At 42.9% G+C, this 23381-nt stretch overlaps 1 protein-coding gene across 1 annotated transcript; it reads right to left on the reverse strand.

Annotated features, from left to right (window-relative positions):
* Positions 1-2845: 2845 nt before the first annotated feature.
* LOC117483897 (7SK snRNA methylphosphate capping enzyme-like) lies at positions 2846-13787 on the reverse strand. The gene is made up of 8 exons (XM_034132230.1): positions 13304-13787; positions 11285-11632; positions 10869-11134; positions 8601-8877; positions 5444-6017; positions 5144-5356; positions 4880-4988; positions 2846-3147 (listed from the first exon to the last, which is right to left on the reverse strand). Exons 2-8 carry the CDS (start codon positions 11623-11625, stop codon positions 3095-3097), a joined length of 1833 nt encoding a protein of 610 aa, XP_033988121.1. The 5' UTR covers positions 11626-11632; positions 13304-13787; the 3' UTR covers positions 2846-3094.
* Positions 13788-23381: the final 9594 nt, after the last annotated feature.

Raw genomic sequence — 23381 nt, forward strand, 5'->3', positions numbered from 1 at the left:
AACAGAGTCTGTATGAAGTGTCCATATTGTTCATGAGGAGCAGAGTCTGTATGAAGTGTCCTTATTGTTCATGAGGAACAGAGTCTGTATGAAGTGTCCTTATTGTTCATGAGGAACAGAGTCTGTATGAAGTGTCCTTATTGTTCATGAGGAACAGAGTCTGTATGAAGTGTCCTTATTGTTCATGAACAGAGTCTGTATGAAGTGTCCTTATTGTTCATGAACAGAGTCTGTATGAAGTGTCCTTATTGTTCATGAACAGAGTCTGTATGAAGTGTCCTTATTGTTCATGAGGAACAGAGTCTGTATGAAGTGTCCTTATTGTTCATGAACAGAGTCTGTATGAAGTGTCCTTATTGTTCATGATGAACAGAGTCTGTATGAAGTGTCCTTATTGTTCATGAACAGAGTCTGTATGAAGTGTCCTTATTGTTCATGAGGAACAGAGTCTGTATGAAGTGTCCTTATTGTTCATGATGAACAGTCTGTATGAAGTGTCCTTATTGTTCATGAGGAACAGAGTCTGTATGAAGTGTCCTTATTGTTCATGATGAACAGAGTCTGTATGAAGTGTCCTTATTGTTCATGATGAACAGAGTCTGTATGAAGTGTCCTTATTGTTCATGATGAACAGAGTCTGTATGAAGTGTCCATATTGTTCATGAGGAACAGAGTCTGTATGAAGTGTCCTTATTGTTCATGAGGAACAGAGTCTGTATGAAGTGTCCTTATTGTTCATGAACAGAGTCTGTATGAAGTGTCCTTATTGTTCATGAGGAACAGAGTCTGTATGAAGTGTCCTTATTGTTCATGAACAGAGTCTGTATGAAGTGTCCTTATTGTTCATGAACAGAGTCTGTATGAAGTGTCCTTATTGTTCATGATGAACAGAGTCTGTATGAAGTGTCCTTATTGTTCATGAGGAACAGAGTCTGTATGAAGTGTCCTTGTTGTTCATGAGGAGCAGAGTCTGTATGAAGTGTCCTTATTGTTCATGAGGAACAGAGTCTGTATGAAGTGTCCTTATTGTTCATGAGGAACAGAGTCTGTATGAAGTGTCCTTGTTGTTCATGAGGAGCAGAGTCTGTATGAAGTGTCCTTATTGTTCATGAGGAACAGAGTCTGTATGAAGTGTCCATATTGTTCATGACCACCGTTTTATATCGTGCAGTTTAGCGGCAAAATAACGTCAGTTAGCGAGCTAGCGCTAGCTTTGTTGAGTTTATGCTAGCTAAACAAGTAGTGGTTGTAGTCTCTAGTCTCTACAGCAGTAATTCATATATTATAGCCTCCTGCTTTGGCACCAATTGAACTGAAATAAAGACACGTTTTATAATTGTCTTTGGATCCTGCTGTGTTTTTAAAGCCTTTGTAAATTATAAAGACATTGAAACTGCGGTGAGAAATCTCCTCGGCTGCATCGGGAGAAACCGAAATGTGCCGGTTGTTACTTTGAATATTATTATTGTGATTGGGCGGGCGGGGGTTATATTTTGGTTATCCATAAGGTTTCATGTGGAATGGGGAAATGCGTATTCTTGAAGACAGAATACCAATAACTCAGATATTTATTTTTCAGGAATTGCTGCTGGACCATTTATTCCAAAGGCTTAAAACCCGACTACATATGTGGCTTAATCGAGTTCCCCTTGATATGGACTATCTGGAATCTGTGTGTTCCCAAGAGCTTGTCTTTCTCAATGCAATTTCAAGCCAAGTACAGACTCCCCAGGAAGTACTTGATGTCCCAATTGCATGAAATGGTCTGCACCCAAAATCAAACCATAACACCCACAATGGTTGCACAAGAGCAGGGGAGTTAGGGTCACTGATCCATGAGGAATACACAACAATCCTTATTAACTTGGGATTACCGGTGACATGCATTGGCAGGCTGTTGGGAGGTTCAAGGCGTCCAGTTCACAGGCATGACAGAATGATAAGTGTTAGGGAACAGTACAGTAGCTTGACTGATGAGCAACTTGACTCCCTTGTGTCAGTAACCAGTACCAGCAACCCAAATGCAGGGACATAGAGGGAGAGGGTTCGGTCCTCAATGCACCGTGTAGACACAACCAGCAGTCTCCAGGATGCACTGCACATATTTTGCTGCCACTATGCCTTCATTCCACTTATTCAAGCCCACCTCAACATATTCAGAGACCATCCCTTCATTTGGTCTGACTTCTTATGTTATTTCATTTTAATTATTTCATTTTATTTTACAGGGTTACACTGGTCTCAGCGCCACCCAACGCCCCCTCCCCTCTTCAGGGGTCGGACACTGGTCTCAGCAAAGCTAGCGTTAGCTGGCTAACTGACGTTATTTTGCCGCTAAACTGCACGATATAAAACGGTGGTCTTCAAAGCGGATTTAATCCTCAATCACAATAATAATATCCAAAGTAATACTGGGGAAGTAATGGGCAACACTTACCGTTGATTCAGGTTTTACACGCTCTCGCACTTTGCACCATATCTACCTTCATACACTGAGAGGAGAAGGAAGTGTTCCAGGAGGGTGAAGAGTGAGGTCACAGCGCCCTCTGCTGGACACACACACACACACACACACACACACACACACACACACACACACACACACACACACACACACACACACACACACACACACACACACACACACACACACACACACACAAAGACACACACACACACACACACACACACACACACACACACACACACACACACACACACACACACACACACACACACACACACACACACACACACACACACACACACACACACACACACACACACACACAAAGACACACACAAAGACACACACACACACACACACAAAGACACGACTCAGATCCACACACACATAAATTCTCTTTATTTTTACAAACAATAAAAGGTTTTCAGGTCGACCTGCACACGTGTCACTTCCTGTCAGCGTCCAATCAGAAGTCACAATCTGTTGCTCTGGCAGCCAATCACAGTCACAGAAACACTGCGGTCCAATCAGAGTTCTTTCTCCTCTGTGATGCGAAGCCATCGGCTGCTCAGCCAATCAGCTGCGAGCTCAAAGTCAAATACAAAAAGACCAATCGGAGAGAGGCTGTCACTTCCTGTGGGCGGGGCCTTTGTTGAACAGGTAGATCGGCCGCTCGTCACCTGAAGACACACAGCAACGATTAGTGACTGTGTGTGTGTGTGTGTGTGTGTGTGTGTGTGTGTGTGTGTACTGTTGAGATCTTCACATTAGGATGAATAATTAAAACGAAAGTTAATTATAATCAAATATAATCAATTATATTCTTGTTTAACCCAAAATGAAAATGCTTCATATTTTATGATGTTCTATATTTACAGTATAAACAAAGTGGTTTGTTAAATTGAGAGTGTAAGGCCTGTAATGGTTTATGGGTGTCACTGATAAGAGGAGAGGCAGTTTCTTCTCTCTCCCCTCACAGCAGTACACAGGGGGGGGGGGGCTCCTGACTTAAGGAGAAATACACTGAGGCCCCAAAAAGGTTTTGTCCTGCAGAGTAGGGGTCATGACCTTTTTACACAAACATGGGAAGGTGTGTCTTATGCCAGAGCCATAGAATATGTCTGGTCATGTCCAGTCCTGTGCATCAGATGCCCAGTTTCCACAGATATGGGTATGGAGGAGGGGTCTTTAGGTTTCTCTGTCCTGTTTTTGAGCATAAAGACACTGGTAGAGAGGGAGCAGACTGGAGAGAGGGGGGGGGGGGGGGGGGTTCCCCTGGTATACTCTCCCTGGGAGCTGGGGTTTTGCTCTCGGTAAGGTTCTCTCAAACTTGGTAAATATCTCTCGAATTTCTTTGTTGAATGCTGAGTGAATTTCTTTGTGAAATGAGTGGAATGAATTGATGTTTGTTGAAAGTTAGTACCCTGCCACCTGTGAGGAAAGGTCCTCTGAATTCATGCGGGACTAGTTGAAGTATATGAATGTGGAAATGAGAAAATGAACTGATTTGGTGAATGAAAGTTTGAATGTGCTTTTTATTATCACCGGTCATTTATGAGGAGATGCCTCTAAATTCTGTCGGGAGATTTTAAATGTCACAACTGAATTGGGCAGTTGAAGTTACAATTTAGTGTAATAAATGTAAAACTGTGAATTAAAGTTTCACATTAGAACATGATCACAGCATGATATGTTTAGTATGATTATAATGTTGTAACGAGAGAAGGTAAAAACCCTGTTCAAGTGTGGACCTATTTTTCTTCAAATAAACTGATCCCACCTTTTGGATTGGGACAACTTGAAAGACATGTGCGCTCTCCTCTCCTGCTTCAAAGGTGAGATTGCACACTGCCACACTCACACTTAGGTAGGGCCACACCTCATTACTGATATCAGAATCCTTCAGGATCGCTTCAACAGATTTAGAGGGTCGTCTGAATTGAAACAGCAGTTCATTGAACCTGGTTCTTCAGGAGTTAATAGAGGTGAGATCTTGCTGACGTTGGTGGATCTGAGCCAAGCAGTAAACTTACAGAGACTCAATAACTTCTGTTAGGTCAATTAGTAGGTCTGAGTCATTTGCCGGAATAAATGATCAGCCCTCCCGACCTGACCTGTGTGTGTGAGCGTCCTGTAGGAGCTGAACCCCTCTCTCTCTGTCAGGTGCTGTGTGTGTGTGTGTGTGTGTGTGTGTGTGTGTGTGTGTGTGTGTGTGTGTGTGTGTGTGTGTGTACCTGTGTGTGTGAGCGTCCTGTAGGAGCTGAACCCCTCTCTCTCTGTCAGGTACTGAGTGTGTGTGTGTGTGTGTGTGTGTGTGTGTGTGTGTACCTGTGTGTGTGAGCGTCCTGTAGGAGCTGAACCCCTCTCTCTCTGTCAGGTACTGAGTGTGTGTGTGTGTGTGTGTGTGTGTACCTGTGTGTGTGAGCGTCCTGTAGGAGCTGAACCCCTCTCTCTCTGTCAGGTACCAGGTGAACTGCTCAGGTCTGAACCTCAGAGTCCTGAATGCGTCACACGTCCTCTCCTGAAACAACACACACACACACATATATTTTTGTATTTAGTATTTATGTACTGTATACATAAATACATATATATATATATATATATATATATATGTATATGTATATATGTATATATATATACATACATACACGCTAAATATTCAAACCAGGTTACCGAGGCTCTCTTGCTGCGGCAGTAGCTGCTCCACGGCTGCGGCTGCAGGATGAGCAACCCGCCCGGCGCCAGGCTCTGATAGGCTCGTCTGAACAACGTGGCCACGCCCCCGTCACCTGAGTGAAGCTGCACCCACTTGGTCACGTTCAGACACATGATGACATCATACTGGCCCCGCCCAGGCCACACCTCCTGCAGTGACACGTAGTCGCCCTATTGGAGGAGCCGGGTGATGTCACTGTGATGTCACTGTGATGTCACAGTGTGTGTTTATAAACAGGATGTAGAGCAGAGACTCACCTGGATGAAGGTGACGTTGTGAGGGAACCTGGAGGAGGAGGAGGGGGGGAGGAGCAGGGGAGGAGCTGAGAGAGGACCCCGACTCACCCTGAAGGAGAGGGGGAGAGAGAGGGGGAGGGACAGGGGGAGGGAGAGGAGGGAGGCCTCCATCACCTCCTCTTTCTCCACCACCTCCTCAATATCCTCCATCTTCTCCTCTTCCTCCCTCCTCCTCCTCCTCTCCTCCAGCACCAGGTCATGTGACATGAAGTGTCTGATGTTCTGATTGGCTGCATGGACCAGCCTCTCGTTAAGCTCCACCCCTAGGATGTGGGCGGGGTTAAACCTGCGGGCGACGGCGAGCGTCATGTGACCGGTGCCGCATCCAATGTCCAGCACCGTCCTGTCTCTGAACCAATCAGATCGCAGGAGGCGGAGTCTCGGGTCGTCCTGCGGTCCTACGTGCCCCTCACACCCGTCTCCATAGAAACCCTGGTAACCGTAGTAACGGCTGTGGTTGCCGTGCTGGTAGCGGTGTTTGTCTTTCTTCTTCTTCTGTGGTGGATGAGCGGAGCCGGACTGAGCGCCTCCACACCTGCAGCCAACGGCCAATCAGATCACAGCGTTTCACTTGGGTGTAACATTCAATGTTTAAGGCAAACATCGCAATACTAAAAAGTCGGTTTAGGTATACTAAACAAGTCCAAGTCGGTACTCTCTGAGAACAAGTCGGTACTCTCTGAGAACAAGTCGGTACACTTTGAGAACAAGTCGGTACTCTTTGAGAACAAGTCGGTACACTCTGAGAACAAGTCGGTACTCTTTGAGAACAAGTCGGTACACTTTGAGAACAAGTCGGTACTCTTTGAGAACAAGTCGGTACACTTTGAGAACAAGTCGGTACTCTTTGAGAACAAGTCGGTACACTCTGAGAACAAGTCGGTACTCTTTGAGAACAAGTCGGTACACTTTGAGAACAAGTCGGTACTCTTTGAGAACAAGTCGGTACTCTTTGAGAACAAGTCTGTACACTTTAGGAACAAGTCTGTACTCTTTGAGAACAAGTCGGTACACTTTGAGAACAAGTCGGTACTCTCTGAGAACAAGTCGGTACACTTTGAGAACAAGTCGGTACTCTTTGAGAACAAGTCGGTACACTCTGAGAACAAGTCGGTACTCTTTGAGAACAAGTCGGTACACTTTGAGAACAAGTCGGTACTCTTTGAGAACAAGTCTGTACACTTTGAGAACAAGTCTGTACTCTTTGAGAACAAGTCGGTACTCTTTGAGAACAAGTCGGTACACTCTGAGAACAAGTCGGTACTCTCTGAGAACAAGTCGGTACTCTTTGAAAACAAGTCGGTACTCTCTGAGAACAAGTCGGTACTCTCTGAGAACAAGTCGGTACTCTCTGAGAACAAGTCGGTACTCTTTGAGAACAAGTCGGTACACTCTGAGAACAAGTCGGTACACTTTAGGAACAAGTCGGTACTCTTTGAGAACAAGTCGGTACACTTTGAGAACAAGTCGGTACACTTTGAAAACAAGTCGGTACACTTTGAGAACAAGTCGGTACTCTTTGAGAACAAGTCGGTACTCTTTAGGAACAAGTCTGTACTCTTTGAGAACAAGTCGGTACACTTTGAGAACAAGTCGGTACTCTTTGGGAACAAGTCGGTACACTTTAGGAACAAGTCGGTACACTCTGAGAACAAGTCGGTACACTTTAGGAACAAGTCTGTACTCTTTGAGAACAAGTCGGTACACTCTGAGAACAAGTCGGTACACTTTGAGAACAAGTCGGTACTCTTTGAGAACAAGTCGGTACTCTTTGAGAACAAGTCGGTACACTCTGAGAACAAGTCGGTACACTTTGAAAACAAGTCGGTACACTTTGAGAACAAGTCGGTACTCTTTGAGAACAAGTCTCTACTCTTTGAGAACAAGTCGGTACACTTTGAGAACAAGTCGGTACTCTTTGGGAACAAGTCGGTACACTTTAGGAACAAGTCGGTACACTCTGAGAACAAGTCGGTACACTTTAGGAACAAGTCTGTACTCTTTGAGAACAAGTCGGTACACTCTGAGAACAAGTCGGTACACTTTGAGAACAAGTCGGTACTCTTTGAGAACAAGTCGGTACTCTTTGAGAACAAGTCGGTACACTCTGAGAACAAGTCGGTACACTTTGAAAACAAGTCGGTACACTTTGAGAACAAGTCGGTACTCTTTGAGAACAAGTCGGTACTCTTTGAGAACAAGTCGGTACTCTTTGAGAACAAGTCGGTACTCTTTGAGAACAAGTCAGTACACTCTGAGAACAAGTCGGTACTCTTTGAGAACAAGTCGGTACTCTTTGAAAACAAGTCGGTACTCTCTGAGAACAAGTCGGTACTCTTTGAGAACAAGTCGGTACTCTCTGAGAACAAGTCGGTACTCTCTGAGAACAAGTCGGTACACTCTGAGAACAAGTCGGTACTCTTTGAGAACAAGTCGGTACACTCTGAGAACAAGTCGGTACACTTTAGGAACAAGTCGGTACTCTTTGAGAACAAGTCGGTACACTTTGAGAACAAGTCGGTACACTTTGAGAACAAGTCGGTACACTTTGAGAACAAGTCGGTACTCTTTGAGAACAAGTCGGTACTCTTTGAGAACAAGTCGGTACACTCTGAGAACAAGTCGGTACACTCTGAGAACAAGTCGGTACACTCTGAGAACAAGTCGGTACTCTTTGAGAACAAGTCGGTACACTCTGAGAACAAGTCGGTACACTCTGAGAACAAGTCGGTACACTTTGAGAACAAGTCGGTACACTCTGAGAACAAGTCGGTACACCTTGAGAACAAGTCGGTACTCTTTGAGAACAAGTCGGTACTCTTTGAGAACAAGTCGGTACACTTTGAGAACAAGTCGGTACACTTTGAGAACAAGTCGGTACACTTTGAGAACAAGTCGGTACACTTTGAGAACAAGTCGGTACTCTTTGAGAACAAGTCGGTACTCTTTGAAAACAAGTCGGTACACTTTGAGAACAAGTCGGTACACTTTAGGAACAAGTCGGTACACTTTGAGAACAAGTCGGTACACTTTAAGAACAAGCCGGTTTACTTTGAGGAATAAAGGATATAATACATAAAAAGTACAGTCTTTATAATTTAAACCGAAGAAAACACACCTGCCGGCTTTAGCCCCTCCCACCAGCGGAGTCTCAAATCTGGTTGGCTGAGCCCTGGTTGCGGTGGTTGCCATGGCGGCACAGTCGGACGACCTGATGGAGGTGGTGCGGCGCCGTCTCCGCTGATGACCATCGCCCAGGTTACCGGGCAGGGGGTGGGTGTGTCTGCGGGGGAGGATAGGGGGCGGGGCCACGTCGTCCCGACAGGTGATGGCAGTGTTCAGCTCACAGGGCAGTGGAGACGCAGAGACTCCGCCCTCTCTGGTCAGCAGGGGAACTGCAACACAGCAGAGGTACACACATCCTTTACTCGAGTAGAAGTACACACATCCTTTACTCGAGTAGAAGTACACACATCCTTTACTCAAGTAGAAGTACACACATCCTTTACTCAAGTAGAAGTACAGATACTCGTGTTTAAAATACTCTGGTAAAAGTAGAAGTACTGACTAAACTTCTTTACTCAAGTCAAAGTAAAGAGGGCTTTGAAATGTACTTCAGTAAAAAGTACCCATAACTAGCAGCTGTTTTAAAGAGTACCTGACCTCCCTTTATATTAATAGAACAATAATGTCATTGTTAGCTAATGAATGTTTCCATGCTGAACAACGGCAACATGACAACGTTTTCATTGGTCCCTCTTCTTTAGAGAAGACCAGGAAATGATGGATACACGGATCGTGTTCAAATCAATAGGCACGCAATGACTCTAAATAATAATGATCACGCCACCAAACACACATTCAAACTAAAGGAACCAGCTGTTTGGGAAATGTGAGAAGTAGAAAGTACAGGTATTTGTGTTCAACATGTAAGAAGTAGAAAGTACAGGTATTTGGGTTCAACATGTAAGAAGTAGAAAGTACAGGTATTTGGGTTCAACATGTAAGAAGTAGAAAGTACAGGTATTTGTGTTCAACATGTAAGAAGTAGAAAGTACAGGTATTTGTGTTCAACATGTAAGAAGTAGAAAGTACAGGTATTTGTGTTCAACATGTAAGAAGTAGAAAGTACAGGTATTTGTGTTCAACATGTAAGAAGTAGAAAGTACAGGTATTTGAGTTCAACATGTAAGAAGTAGAAAGTACAGGTATTTGGGTTCAACATGTAAGAAGTAGAAAGTACAGGTATTTGAGTTCAACATGTAAGAAGTAGAAAGTACAGGTATTTGTGTTCAACATGTAAGAAGTAGAAAGTACAGGTATTTGTGTTCAACATGTAAGAAGTAGAAAGTACAGGTATTTGTGTTCAACATGTAAGAAGTAGAAAGTACAGGTATTTGTGTTCAACATGTAAGAAGTAGAAAGTACAGGTATTTGTGTTCAAAATGTAAGAAGTAGAAAGTACAGGTATTTGTGTTCAACATGTAAGAAGTAGAAAGTACAGGTATTTGTGTTCAACATGTAAGAAGTAGAAAGTACAGGTATTTGTGTTCAACATGTGAGAAGTAGAAAGTACAGGTATTTGTGTTCAACATGTGAGAAGTAGAAAGTACAGGTATTTGTGTTCAACATGTAAGAAGTAGAAAGTACAGGTATTTGTGTTCAACATGTAAGAAGTAGAAAGTACAGGTATTTGTGTTCAACATGTAAGAAGTAGAAAGTACAGGTATTTGGGTTCAACATGTAAGAAGTAGAAAGTACAGGTATTTGTGTTCAACATGTAAGAAGTAGAAAGTACAGGTATTTGTGTTCAACATGTAAGAAGTAGAAAGTACAGGTATTTGTGTTCAACATGTAAGAAGTAGAAAGTACAGGTATTTGTGTTCAACATGTAAGAAGTAGAAAGTACAGGTATTTGGGTTCAACATGTAAGAAGTAGAAAGTACAGGTATTTGTGTTCAACATGTAAGAAGTAGAAAGTACAGGTATTTGTGTTCAACATGTAAGAAGTAGAAAGTACAGGTATTTGGGTTCAACATGTAAGAAGTAGAAAGTACAGGTATTTGGGTTCAACATGTAAGAAGTAGAAAGTACAGGTATTTGGGTTCAACATGTAAGAAGTAGAAAGTACAGGTATTTGTGTTCAACATGTAAGAAGTAGAAAGTACAGGTATTTGGGTTCAACATGTAAGAAGTAGAAAGTACAGGTATTTGTGTTCAACATGTAAGAAGTCAAAGTAATAAGTAGTGGAGTAAAGTACTGATACCAGAAACATGTACTTAAGTACAGTAACAAAGTATTTGTACTCCACTACTTCCCAGCTGTGCGACCCAGACGCATATTTAAACACATGAACACCTGTCAGGTGCCTTTAGTGCTGCTCACCTGTGAGAGTGGCCGAGGAGCTGAACAGCCGGGCAGGTACGCCCCCCCCCCCTGCCCTCTCTCCCCCCCCTCCCCCCCCATGGTGCCTGGTCCTGTGCCTCCTCTTCTTCAGGGGGGAGAGCAGCACCCCCCCTCCCTCACCTCCCCCCAAGCCCCCCCCCTTCAGGTTCAGGGGGTCTGTGATGTCACGGGGAACCAGGATCTCTACAGGGTCTCCGCCACGCAGCGGCAGGGGCGAGCACTTTGGTGTCTCCTGATTGGTCGCCCTGAGAGAACAGGAGTGAATGTTGAGGGTGAGCATCACATAAAGCCTCATTAGCATATTTAAACATAGCATTTTAGAAAGCTTGGATATGAAACCAACGGTCTTGCTGTCCGTAACGAGGTCTCACTGTTTCACTAAATAAGTCCCTCACCTGTTGACGTCCTCGTCCAATAGTGAGTTGAGGTTCAGCGGGTCGAAGATGTTCCCGCCCAGCAGGAAGTTGCTCGGCAGCACGGATTCTGATTGGCTGTCGCTGTTGGCCCGCCGGCGACGCTTGGCCAGCCCCTTGAAGCCGACGCCCATCGAGTAACGTCGCTTTGCGATTCGCTGAGCTCCGGCGGGGGCAGGATGGCTGTTGCCGGGCAACTGGAGGCCGTTCTTGGCATGTAGGGGGCGGGACTTGGCCAGCTGCGACTGCTCTGATAGGCTGACAGCGGCGGGACTGACCTCATGAGGGAGGACAGTCTCTGTGTCCAATGACATCCTGATCATCTTCCTCCTGTGGACACACCAGCCAATCACAGAGAGAGGGGTCAGTGTGACGGACAGGGGGCGGAGCCAATCAGATTCATCAGGACTTTAACAAACCAATTAATATATAATATAATCAGCAATATGGAAACACGAATGCGATAACTTTACTTACTATATAATATGTACATTTTACTCTTTACACTTTATTAGATGAACTTTTAGATTCAAATGAAATGAATCTCACTCCAGATACTTTGGAAAGTTCACTGTGTACTATAAGAGCTTAAAAGTATATTAACAGGTTTAAGATCTTCTACTGAAGTACACAGTATGTGTACAGTGTAGTATTAGTAGTTATACACAGTATGTGTACAGTGTAGTATTAGTAGTTATACACAGTATGTGTACAGTGTAGTATTAGTAGTTATACACAGTATGTTCACAGTGTAGTATTAGTAGTTATACACAGTATGTTCACAGTGTAGTATTAGTAGTTATACACAGTATGTGTACAGTGTAGTATTAGTAGTTATACACAGTATGTGTACAGTGTAGTATTAGTAGTTATACACAGTATGTTCACAGTGTAGTATTAGTAGTTATACACAGTATGTGTACAGTGTAGTATTAGTAGTTATACACAGTATGTTCACAGTGTAGTATTAGTAGTTGTACACAGTATGTGTACTGTGTAGTATTAGTAGTTATACACAGTATGTTCACAGTGTAGTATTAGTAGTTATACACAGTATGTTCACAGTGTAGTATTAGTAGTTATACACAGTATGTGTACAGTGTAGTATTAGTAGTTATACACAGTATGTGTACAGTGTAGTATTAGTAGTTATACACAGTATGTGTACAGTGTAGTATTAGTAGTTATACACAGTATGTGTACAGTGTAGTATTAGTAGTTATACACAGTATGTGTACAGTGTAGTATTAGTAGTTATACACAGTATGTTCACAGTGTAGTATTAGTAGTTATACACAGTATGTTCACAGTGTAGTATTAGTAGTTATACACAGTATGTGTACAGTGTAGTATTAGTAGTTATACACAGTATGTGTACAGTGTAGTATTAGTAGTTATACACAGTATGTGTACAGTGTAGTATTAGTAGTTATACACAGTATGTTCACAGTGTAGTATTAGTAGTTATACACAGTATGTGTACAGTGTAGTATTAGTAGTTATACACAGTATGTTCACAGTGTAGTATTAGTAGTTATACACAGTATGTTCACAGTGTAGTATTAGTAGTTATACACAGTATGTGTACAGTGTAGTATTAGTAGTTATACACAGTATGTTCACAGTGTAGTATTAGTAGTTATACTGATATATAGAGAGTATGTGTACAGTGTAGTATTAGTAGTTATACTGATATACACAGTATGTGTACAGTGTAGTATTAGTAGTTATACTGATATATAGAGTATATTCACAGTGTAGTATTAGTAGTTATACTGATATATAGAGAGTATGTGTACAGTGTAGTATTAGCAGATATACTGATATACACAGTATGTGTACAGTGTAGTATTAGTAGTTATACTGATATATAGAGAGTATGTGTACAGTGTAGTATTAGCAGATATACTGATATACACAGTATGTGTACAGTGTAGTATTAGTAGTTATACTGATATACTCAGTATGTTTACAGTGTATTTTAGTACTTTTTTTACTCACTGTCTGGAGGAACAGTTCACCGCTTCTTCTCTAGCCCCGCCCCTTCCGCTGCCTCCACCAATCACGGAGCGCCCTCATGAATAATTAAAGCTAACCTGGTAAACAGTTAGCTTCTGCAGCTAGCCCCGTCCTGCCAACATGCAGGAAGTTCTGTTGCACACACACAGCTTAATAAAAAGTGCGTGAGAGCGCGCTCCTGCAGTGCACCGTGCGTGTGAGTGAGTGTGTGAGTGTGTGTGTTTGGTGTGTTAATGTGTGTGTTATATTACATGTTAGCTCTAAGCTAAGGCTAGCTACTTCTTCTCGCTCCAGAACCCGATCCTTTCGCTTTATACTCCAGCCGCGAGGCCATCTGAGTGACGCGACATCCCGCCAATCACGTGCCGAGCTGAGCTCCTGCCTCTCCCGAGCTGCGGCCAATCAGAAGAGCTCTCAGGGCCGAGCAGACGTATGATTGGACGCGGCTCGTGGGGGCGGGAGAAAGATCACAGAGAGAGAGGCGTCCTGTTCAGTGCCTGACTGAAAACACATCAAATAAAAGGTTTAACGTTACACACACACACACACACACACACACACACACACACACACACACACACACACACACACACACACACACACACACACACACACACACACACACACACACACACACACACACACTCACAGCCTTACAGAGAGTTGTATCCCCTGAGCTTTCAGGCTCCTCCTCCCTAACCCTCTGTAAAGCTCACCTATTATATATCACAGGGCCGTCTCTATACACAGCGTGACTCTGAAGTGCTCAAAGTACCAACAGACGATTGAAGCCCTGCCCCAGGGGGTAAAGTGGGATCTGATGTGATGTGGGGGGTCTCATTACTTGACATTACTAAACTGTATATGAGGCCCTAAAGTTCTGCTCCATCATCTGCATCTAATGCACACATTGATGCCACCAAATCACACAATAGAAAGTGTCTTAAAGCTCCCATGTCATGCTTTTCCGGTTATTACCCGTCCCCTTGTGTTATGAAGGTTTTTATGCATGTAAACGGTGTGCAGAGTCAAAACCCTCAAAGTACACCCTGTAACGAGTAAAACTCTAACACAGAAAATACCTCCCCAAAACGCCTCGTTGGAGATACGTCACTGCCCATCTGATTCTTCCGGGTACCGCCTGATGTCATGCGGTACCCGGAACGAAATGGACCAATCCCGAAGAGCTATGGCCACACCCAGCGGCGCTGGCCGCACCCTCTGCCAGCCTAACATTTACTGTTGGAAGCTCTGGTTCAGTTCACAATCGATCCAGTCATGCCACTGCCAAGGACCTGTTTCCTGAAATGTGAGGAGAAATCTGAGCTGTTTGTCCTACCGACGGAAGAACCACGACGAAGTCAGTGGTTGAAATTTATTTTTAACACTGCTCCTTCAGAGGTTCGAAGAACCGGCATTTCACAGACGAAAGCTTCCAAAACATTGCCCAGTTTGAGGCCGGATATGCACAGCATTTGAAACTGAAGGACGATGCTATTCCTAGCTTGTTTGGACCGTTTGGAGCAGGGGAAGATTCTGGTACACAACCTGTAAGTTTGCATTGTTATTTGTGTATTTATCAAACAAGACTGTTTAAATGTGTAAACTGTGTTGGACTGCTAAGCCATTGACACAGTGCTAACTGTGCTAACTAAGTTGCTAGCGTTTCCATATATCAACTCTAATATCAGCAGATGGCCTTGCATACATGTATCTCATAGCAGGAGAATGTCTGCATTCACACACGAAATACCTATTGACAGTATACTCCTGGTGATTTGCCGTGCGGTCAGTCGCGAAACGTAATTACATTATAGCTGGCGTAGCGTGTATGCTACCGATCTAACCCACGGAGCTAGACCTAGGTTTGGTCGGAAAAACATTTTTGTGATGCTACGTTGCTAGCGTTTAAATATATCAACTACAATGTCAGCAGATGGCCTTACATGTTTGTCATGGCAGGAGAATGTCTGCAGTCACACACACGGAATACTCATACAGTATACTCCGGGTGATTTACCGTACATTGTGACAGTACATGTACATGTATAGCTAACGAGGCTAGCTGTATACTAGCGCAAAACAATGTATTCATGCAAGTTACAATGTATGACCGAACGTAGCAGACTACCCGTATAATATTGCAATTATAAACACGTTTTTGCTAGCCTAATATGAACCACTAGCTTTTGTTCATAGTAGTTTTATTACACTACATTATAGTTGCTTCCTCCAAGCTAACGTTCATATCGTGTTAGCTACCAAGGTAAACAAAGCTAGGTTAGCATATTAGCAGGCAAGCTGTTCATTATATAGATCCACACTCCTACCACAACTACTACTAACGAATCTAAAACAACTACGTTTCTCTAATATTTTGTGATTTGCATTTTATTTCGTCCAGCCAGATCCTGGCGGACAATACATGACTGGGACGGGACTTCCACACTGAGGCCTCATCTCAAAAAGCCCCGGCTGCGATAGGCAAGATGCCCACAACGAGGAGTAATTGACGATATACCGTGTATATATGTATATTTACGTTCATTTTGTACATTTCTAAAAATAAAGTTTAATGGAAATACTTAGTAGGCCTATCCTTTCTTCCCTGAATTATTTGCTCCTATAACATATCATTCATATATAGCAAACCATGATTTGATTTCTCATCAAACAGTAGTAGTTTATAACAGGTAAAAATAACTTACTCTTTGTTATGACCGGCTCGTAGGCCACAACGGAAAGACAAGGAGACATACACGAGTTTACAAAACCACGGCACATTTATTGTGGTAAATGCAGAGATAGGTGGTCGACAGGAGAGGATCGCTGTGCTGCATGGAGGGAGAGAGAGGCCGCCGTGTGACTCCGGGCAGCTGGCTAGCACCTCGGCTCCGGCCAGGTGTCCGTGATCGCGCTGATTAGCCTCTTCAGCTCCACCCCATCGTAAGACAAAGGCCCTGGGGCCGTCACACTCTTCTATAACAACAGTTAAAAATATATATGTATATAAAATATACGGCTGTACCGACGCCATGATAAGACTGATGTTCGGCTGAGAGCAGCCGTTTAGACATGGGCGCAGCCTCTCTGGTGGTTGACTAATCAGAACAGAGTGGCCGAGCTGACCAATCGGAGCACACTAGGCTCACAGGGAGGGGGGGGCAAGAGCTCCAACGAGTCGTTTAGTGGAGAGAGTGAATACTGCTGAATACACATGCTTGACAGAGATGCTGTATGAGAAACCAATGTGAGTTTGGAGAGATGCTGTATGAGAAACCAATGTGAGTTTACAGAGATGCTGTTTGAGAAACCAATGTGAGTTTGGAGAGATGCTGTTTGAGAAACCAATGTGAGTTTGGAGAGATGCTGTATGAGAAACCAATGTGAGTTTGGAGAGATGCTGTTTGAGAAACCAATGTGAGTTTGGAGAGATGCTGTTTGAGAAACCAATGTGAGTTTGGAGAGATGCTGTATGAGAAACCAATGTGAGTTTGGAGAGATGCTGTTTGAGAAACCAATGTGAGTTTGGAGAGATGCTGTTTGAGAAACCAATGTGAGTTTGGAGAGATGCTGTATGAGAAACCAATGTGAGTTTGGAGAGATGCTGTATGAGAAACCAATGTGAGTTTGGAGAGATGCTGTATGAGAAACCAATGTGAGTTTGGAGAGATGCTGTATGAGAAACCAATGTGAGTTTGGAGAGATGCTGTTTGAGAAACCAATGTGAGTTTGGAGAGATGCTGTATGAGAAACCAATGTGAGTTTGGAGAGATGCTGTATGAGAAACCAATGTGAGTTTGGAGAGATGCTGTATGAGAAACCAATGTGAGTTTACAGAGATGCTGTATGAGAAACCAATGTGAGTTTGGAGAGATGCTGTATGAGAAACCAATGTGAGTTTGGAGAGATGCTGTTTGAGAAACCAATGTGAGTTTGGAGAGATGCTGTATGAGAAACCAATGTGAGTTTGGAGAGATGCTGTTTGAGAAACCAATGTGAGTTTGGAGAGATGCTGTTTGAGAAACCAATGTGAGTTTGGAGAGATGCTGTTTGAGAACCAATGTGAGTTTGGAGAGATGCTGTTGAGAAACCAATGTGAGTTTGGGAAGAGATGCTGTTTGAGAAACCAATGTGAGTTTGGAGAGATGCTGTATGAGAAACCAATGTGAGTTTGGAGAGATGCTGTTTGAGAAACCAATGTGAGTTTGGAGAGATGCTGTTTGAGAAACCAATGTGAGTTTGGAGAGATGCTGTTTGAGAAACCAATGTGAGTTTGGAGAGATGCTGTTTGAGAAACCAATGTGAGTTGGAGAGATGCTGTATGAGAAACCAATGTGAGTTTGGAGAGATGCTGTTTGAGAAACCAATGTGAGTTTGGAGAGATGCTGTTTGAGAAACCAATGTGAGTTTGGAGAGATGCTGTTTGAGAAACCAATGTGAGTTTGGAGAGATGCTGTATGAGAAACCAATGTGAGTTTACAGAGATGCTGTTTGAGAAACCAATGTGAGTTTGGAGAGATGCTGTTTGAGAAACCAATGTGAGTTTGGAGAGATGCTGTTGAGAAACCCAATGTGAGTTTGGAGAGATGCTGTTTGAGAACCAATGTGAGTTTGGAGAGATGCTGTATGAGAAAACCAATGTTGAGTTTGGAGAGATGCTGTTTGAGAAACCAATGTGAGTTTGGAGAGATGCTGTTTGAGAAACCAATGTGAGTTTGGAGAGATGCTGTATGGAGAAACCAAGGTGAGCTTGGAGAGACGCAGAGGGGGGAATGTTGTAGAAACAATGGTTGAGTTTGGAGAGATGCCTTGTATGAGAAACCAATGTGAGTTTGGAGAGATGCTGTTTGAGAAACCAATGTGAGTTGGAGAGATGCTGTTTGAGAAACCAATGTGAGTTTGGAGAGATGCTGTATGAGAAACCAATGTGAGTTTGGAGAGATGCTGTTTGAGAAACCAATGTGAGTTTGGAGAGATGCTGTATGAGAAACCAATGTGAGTTTGGAGAGATGCTGTATGAGAAACCAATGTGAGTTTGGAGAGATGCTGGATGAGAAACCAATGTGAGTTTGGAGAGATGCTGTTTGAGAAACCAATGTGAGTTTGGAGAGATGCTGTATGAGAAACCAATGTGAGTTTGGAGAGATGCTGTATGAGAAACCAATGTGAGTTTGGAGAGATGCTGTATGAGAAACCAATGTGAGTTTGAGAGATGCTGTATGAGAAACCAATGTGAGTTTGGAGAGATGCTGTATGAGAAACCAATGTGAGTTTGGAGAGATGCTGTATGAGAACCAATGTGAGTTTGGAGAGATGCTGTATGAGAAACCAATGTGAGTTTGGAGAGATGCTGTTTGAGAAACCAATGTGAGTTTGGAGAGATGCTGTATGAGAAACCAATGTGAGTTTACAGAGATGCTGTTTGAGAAACCAATGTGAGTTTGGAGAGATGCTGTATGAGAAACCAATGTGAGTTTGGAGAGATGCTGTATGAGAAACCAATGTGAGTTTGGAGAGATGCTGTATGAGAAACCAATGTGAGTTTGGAGAGATGCTGTATGAGAAACCAATGTGAGTTTTTGAGAAACCAATTTGAGTTTACAGAGATGCTGTTGTGAGAAACCAATGTGAGTTTGGAGAGTAGCTGTATGAGAAACCAATGTGAGTTTGGAGAGATGCTGTATGAGAAACCAATGTGAGTTTGGAGAGATGCTGTTTTGAGAAACCAATGTGAGTTTGGAGAGATGCTGTTTGAGAACCAATGTGAGTTTGGAGAGATGCTGTATGAGAAACCAATGTGAGTTTGGAGAGATGCTGTTTGAGAAACCAATGTGAGTTTGGAGAGATGCTGTTTGAGAAACCAATGTGAGTTTGGAGAGATGCTGTATTTGAGACACCCATGCTGAGTTTGGACGAGATGCTGTATGAGAAACCAATGTGAGTTGGAGAGATGCTGTATGAGAAACCAATGTGAGTTTGGAGAGATGCTGTATGAGAAACCAATGTGAGTTTGGAGAGATGCTGTATGAGAAACCAATGTGAGTTTGGAGAGATGCTGTTTGAGAAACCAATGTGAGTTTGGAGAGATGCTGTATGAGAAACCAATGTGAGTTTGGGAGAGATGCTGTTGAGAAACCAATGTGAGTTTGGAGAGATGCTGGTTTGAGAAACCAATGTGAGTTATTATGGGAGAGATGCCTGTATGAGAAAACCATGTGAGGTTTGGAGAGATGCTGTTTGAGAAAACCAATGTGAGTTTGGAGAGAGATGCTGTTTGAGAACCAATGTGAGTTGTGGAGAAGATGCGGTATGAGAAACCAATGTGATTGGAGAGTGCTGTATGAGAAACCAATGCTGAGTTTGGAGAATGCTTGTATATAAACCAATTGAGTTTGGATGAGATGCTGTATGAGAAACCAATGTGAGTTTGGAGAGATGCCTGTATTGAGAAACGCAATGTGAGTTTGGAGAGATGCTGTTAGTGAGAACCAATGTGAGTTGGAGAGATGCTGTATGAGAAACCAATGTGAGTTTAGGAGAGATGCTGTTGAGTAAACCAATGTGAGTTTGGAAGAGATGCTGTATGAGAAACCAAATGTGAGGTTTGGAGAGAATGGCCTGTTTGAGAAACCAATGTGAGTTTGGAGAGATGCGGTATGAGAAACCAATGTGAGTTTGGAGAGAATGCTGTTTGAAGAAACCATATGTGAGTTTGGAGAGATGCTGTATGAGAACCAATGTGAGTTTGGAGAGATGCTGTATGAGAAACCAATGTGAGTTTACAGAGATGCTGTATGAGAAACCAATGTGAGTTTGGAGAGATGCTGTGTTGAGAAACCAATGTGAGTTTGGAGAGATGCTGTTGAGAAACCAATGTGAGTTTGGAGAGATGCTGTATGGAAAACCAATGTGAGTTTGGAGAGATGCTGTATGAGAAACCAATGTGAGTTGGAGAGATGCTGTTTGAGAAACCAATGTGAGTTTGGAGAGATGCTGTTGAGAAACCAATGTGAGTTTGGAGAGATGCTGTATGAGGAAACAATGTGAGTTTTGAGGAGGATGTGAGAAACATGTGAGTTTGGAGAGATGCTGTATGAGAAACCAATGTGAGTTTGGAGAGATGCGTTTGAGAGAAACCAATGTGAGTTGGAGAGATGCGTTGAGAAACCAATGTGAGTTTGGAGAGGATGCTGTTTGAGAAACCATGTGAGTTTGGAGAGATGCTGTATGAGAAACCAATGTGAGTTTGGAGAGATGCTGTTTGAGATAACCAATGTGAGTTTGGAGAGATGCTGTATGAGAAACCAATGTGAGTTTGGAGAGATGCTGTTGAGAAACCAATGTGAGTTGGAGAGATGGTTTGAGAAACCATGTGAGTTTGGAGAGATGCTATTTGAGAAACCAATGTGAGTTTGGAGAGATGCTGTTTGAGAAACCAATGTGAGTTTGGAGAGATGCTGTTTGAGAACCAATGTGAGTTTGGAGAGATGCTGTTTGAGAAACCAATGTGGTTTGGAGAGATGCTGTTGAGAAACCAATGTGAGTTTGGAGAGATGCTGTTTGAGAAACCAATGTGAGTTTGGAGAGATGCTGTTGAGAAACCAATGTGAGTTTGGAGAGATGCTGTTTGAGAAACCAATGTGAGTTTGGAGAGATGCTGTTTGAGAAACCAATGTGAGTTTTGGAGAGATGCTGTTTGAGAAACCAATGTGAGTTTGGAGAGATGCTGTTTGAGAACCAATGTGAGTTTGGAGAGATGCTGTTTGAGAAACCAATGTGAGTTTGGAGAGATGCTGTTGAGAAACCAATGTGAGTTTGGAGAGATGCTGTTTGGAAACCAATGTGAGTTTGGAGAGATGCTGTATGAGAAACCAATGTGAGTTTGGAGAGATGCGTTTGAGAAACCAATGTGAGTTTGGAGAGATGCTGTCTGAGAAACCAATGTGAGTTTGGAGAGATGCTGTATGAGAAACCAATGTGAGTTTGGAGAGATGCTGATGAGAAACCAATGTGAGTTTACAGAGATGCTGTTGAGAAACCAATGTGAGTTTGGAGAGATGCTGTATGAGAAACCAATGTGAGTTTGGAGAGATGCTGTTGAAACCAATGTGAGTTTGGAGAGATCTGTATGAGAAACCAATGTGAGTTTTGGAGAGATGCTGTATGAGAAACCATGTGAGTTTGGAGAGATGCTGTATGAGAAACCAATGTGAGTTTGGAGAGATGCTGTATGAGAAACCAATGTGAGTTTGGAGAGATGCTTTGAGAAACCAATGTGAGTTTGAGAGATGCTGTTGAGAACCAATGTGAGTTTGGAGAGATGCTGTTGAGAAACAATGTGAGTTTGGAGAGATGCTGTTTGAGAAACCAATGTGAGTTTGGAGAGATGCTGTTGAGAAACCAATGTGAGTTTGGAGAGATGCTGTTTGAGAAACCAATGTGAGTTTGGAGAGATGCTGTTGAGAAACCAATGTGAGTTTGGAGAGATGCTGTTGAGAAACCAATGTGAGTTTGGAGAGATGCTGTATGAGAAACCAATGTGAGTTTGGAGAGATGCTGTATGAGAAACCAATGTGAGTTTGGAGAGATGCTGTAGAGAACCAATGTGAGTTTGGAGAGATGCTGTAGAGAAACCAATGTGAGTTGGAGAGATGCTGTATGAGAAACCAATGTGAGTTTGGAGAGATGCTGTTTGAGAAACCAATGTGAGTTTGGAGAGATGCTGTATGAGAAACCATGTGAGTTTGGAGAGATGCTGTTGAGAAACCAATGTGAGTTTGGAGAGATGCTGTATGAGAAACCAATGTGAGTTTGGAGAGATGCTGTATGAGAAACCAATGTGAGTTTGGAGAGATGCTGTTTGAGAACCAATTGAGTTTTAGAGATGCTGTATGAGAAACCAATGTGAGTTTGGAGAGATGCTGTTTTGAGAAACCAATGTGAGTTTGGAGAGATGCTGATGAGAAACCAATGTGAGTTTGGAGAGATGCTGTTGAGAAACCAATGTGAGTTTGGAGAGATGCTGTTTGAGAAACCAATGTGAGTTTGGAGAGATGCTGTATGAGAAACCAATGTGAGTTTGGAGAGATGCTGTATGAGAAACCAATTGAGTTTGGAGAGATGCTGTATGAGAAACCAATGTGAGTTTGGAGAGATGCTTATGAGAAACCAATGTGAGTTTGGAGAGATGCTGTTTGAGAACCAATGTGAGTTTTGGAGAGATGCTGTATGAGAAACCAATGTGAGTTTGGAGAGATGCTGTTTGAGAAACCAATGTGAGTTTGGAGAGATGCTGTATGAGAAACCAATGTGAGTTTGGAGAGATGCTGTATGAGAAACCAATGTGAGTTTGGAGAGATGCTGTTTGAGAAACCAATGTGAGTTTGAGAGATGCTGTATGAGAAACCAATGTGAGTTTGAGAGTGCTGTTTGAGAGAACCAATGTGAGTTTGGAGAGATGCTGTTGAGAACCAATGTGAGTTTGGAGAGATGCTGTTTGAGAAACCAATGTGAGTTTGGAGAGATGCTGTATGAGAAACCAATGTGAGTTGGAGAGATGCTGTTTGAGAAACCAATGTGAGTTTGGAGAGATGCTGTATGAGAAACCAATGTGAGTTTGGAGAGATGCTGTTTGAGAAACCAATGTGAGTTTGGAGAGATGCTGTTTGAGAAACCATGTGAGTTTGGAGAGATGCTGTTTGAGAAACCATGTGAGTTTGGAGAGATGCTGTTGAGAAACCAATGTGAGTTTGGAGAGATGCTGTTTGAGAAACCAATGTGAGTTTGGAGAGATGCTGTATGAGAAACCAATGTGAGTTTGGAGAGATGTTGTTGAGAAACCAATGTGAGTTTGGAGAGATGCTGTTGAGAAACCAATGTGAGTTTGGAGAGATGCTGTTGAGAAACCAATGTGAGTTTGGAGAGATGCTGTTTGAGAAACCAATGTGAGTTTGGAGAGATGCTGTTGAGAAACCAATGTGAGTTTAGAGATACTGTTTGAGAAACCAATGTGAGTTTGGAGAGATGCTGTTGAGAAACCAATGTGAGTTTGGAGAGA

The sequence above is a fragment of the Trematomus bernacchii genome, unplaced genomic scaffold (assembly GCF_902827165.1).
Source record: "Trematomus bernacchii unplaced genomic scaffold, fTreBer1.1, whole genome shotgun sequence".
In the NCBI taxonomy this organism is placed as follows: domain Eukaryota; kingdom Metazoa; phylum Chordata; class Actinopteri; order Perciformes; family Nototheniidae; genus Trematomus; species Trematomus bernacchii.

Bases quoted from the DNA above. Each gene is read 5' to 3' on its own strand.
- LOC117483897 (XM_034132230.1), bottom strand. From the start codon at position 11,625: ATGATCAGGATGTCATTGGACACAGAGACTGTCCTCCCTCATGAGGTC. The intron at 8,878-10,868 runs GTGAGCAGCACT...GCTGTGTTGCAG, and splicing joins CTCCTCGGCCACTCTCACAG to TTCCCCTGCTGACCAGAGAG. The intron at 3,148-4,879 runs GTACACACACAC...GTGTGTCTTCAG, and splicing joins CAGGACGCTCACACACACAG to GTGACGAGCGGCCGATCTAC.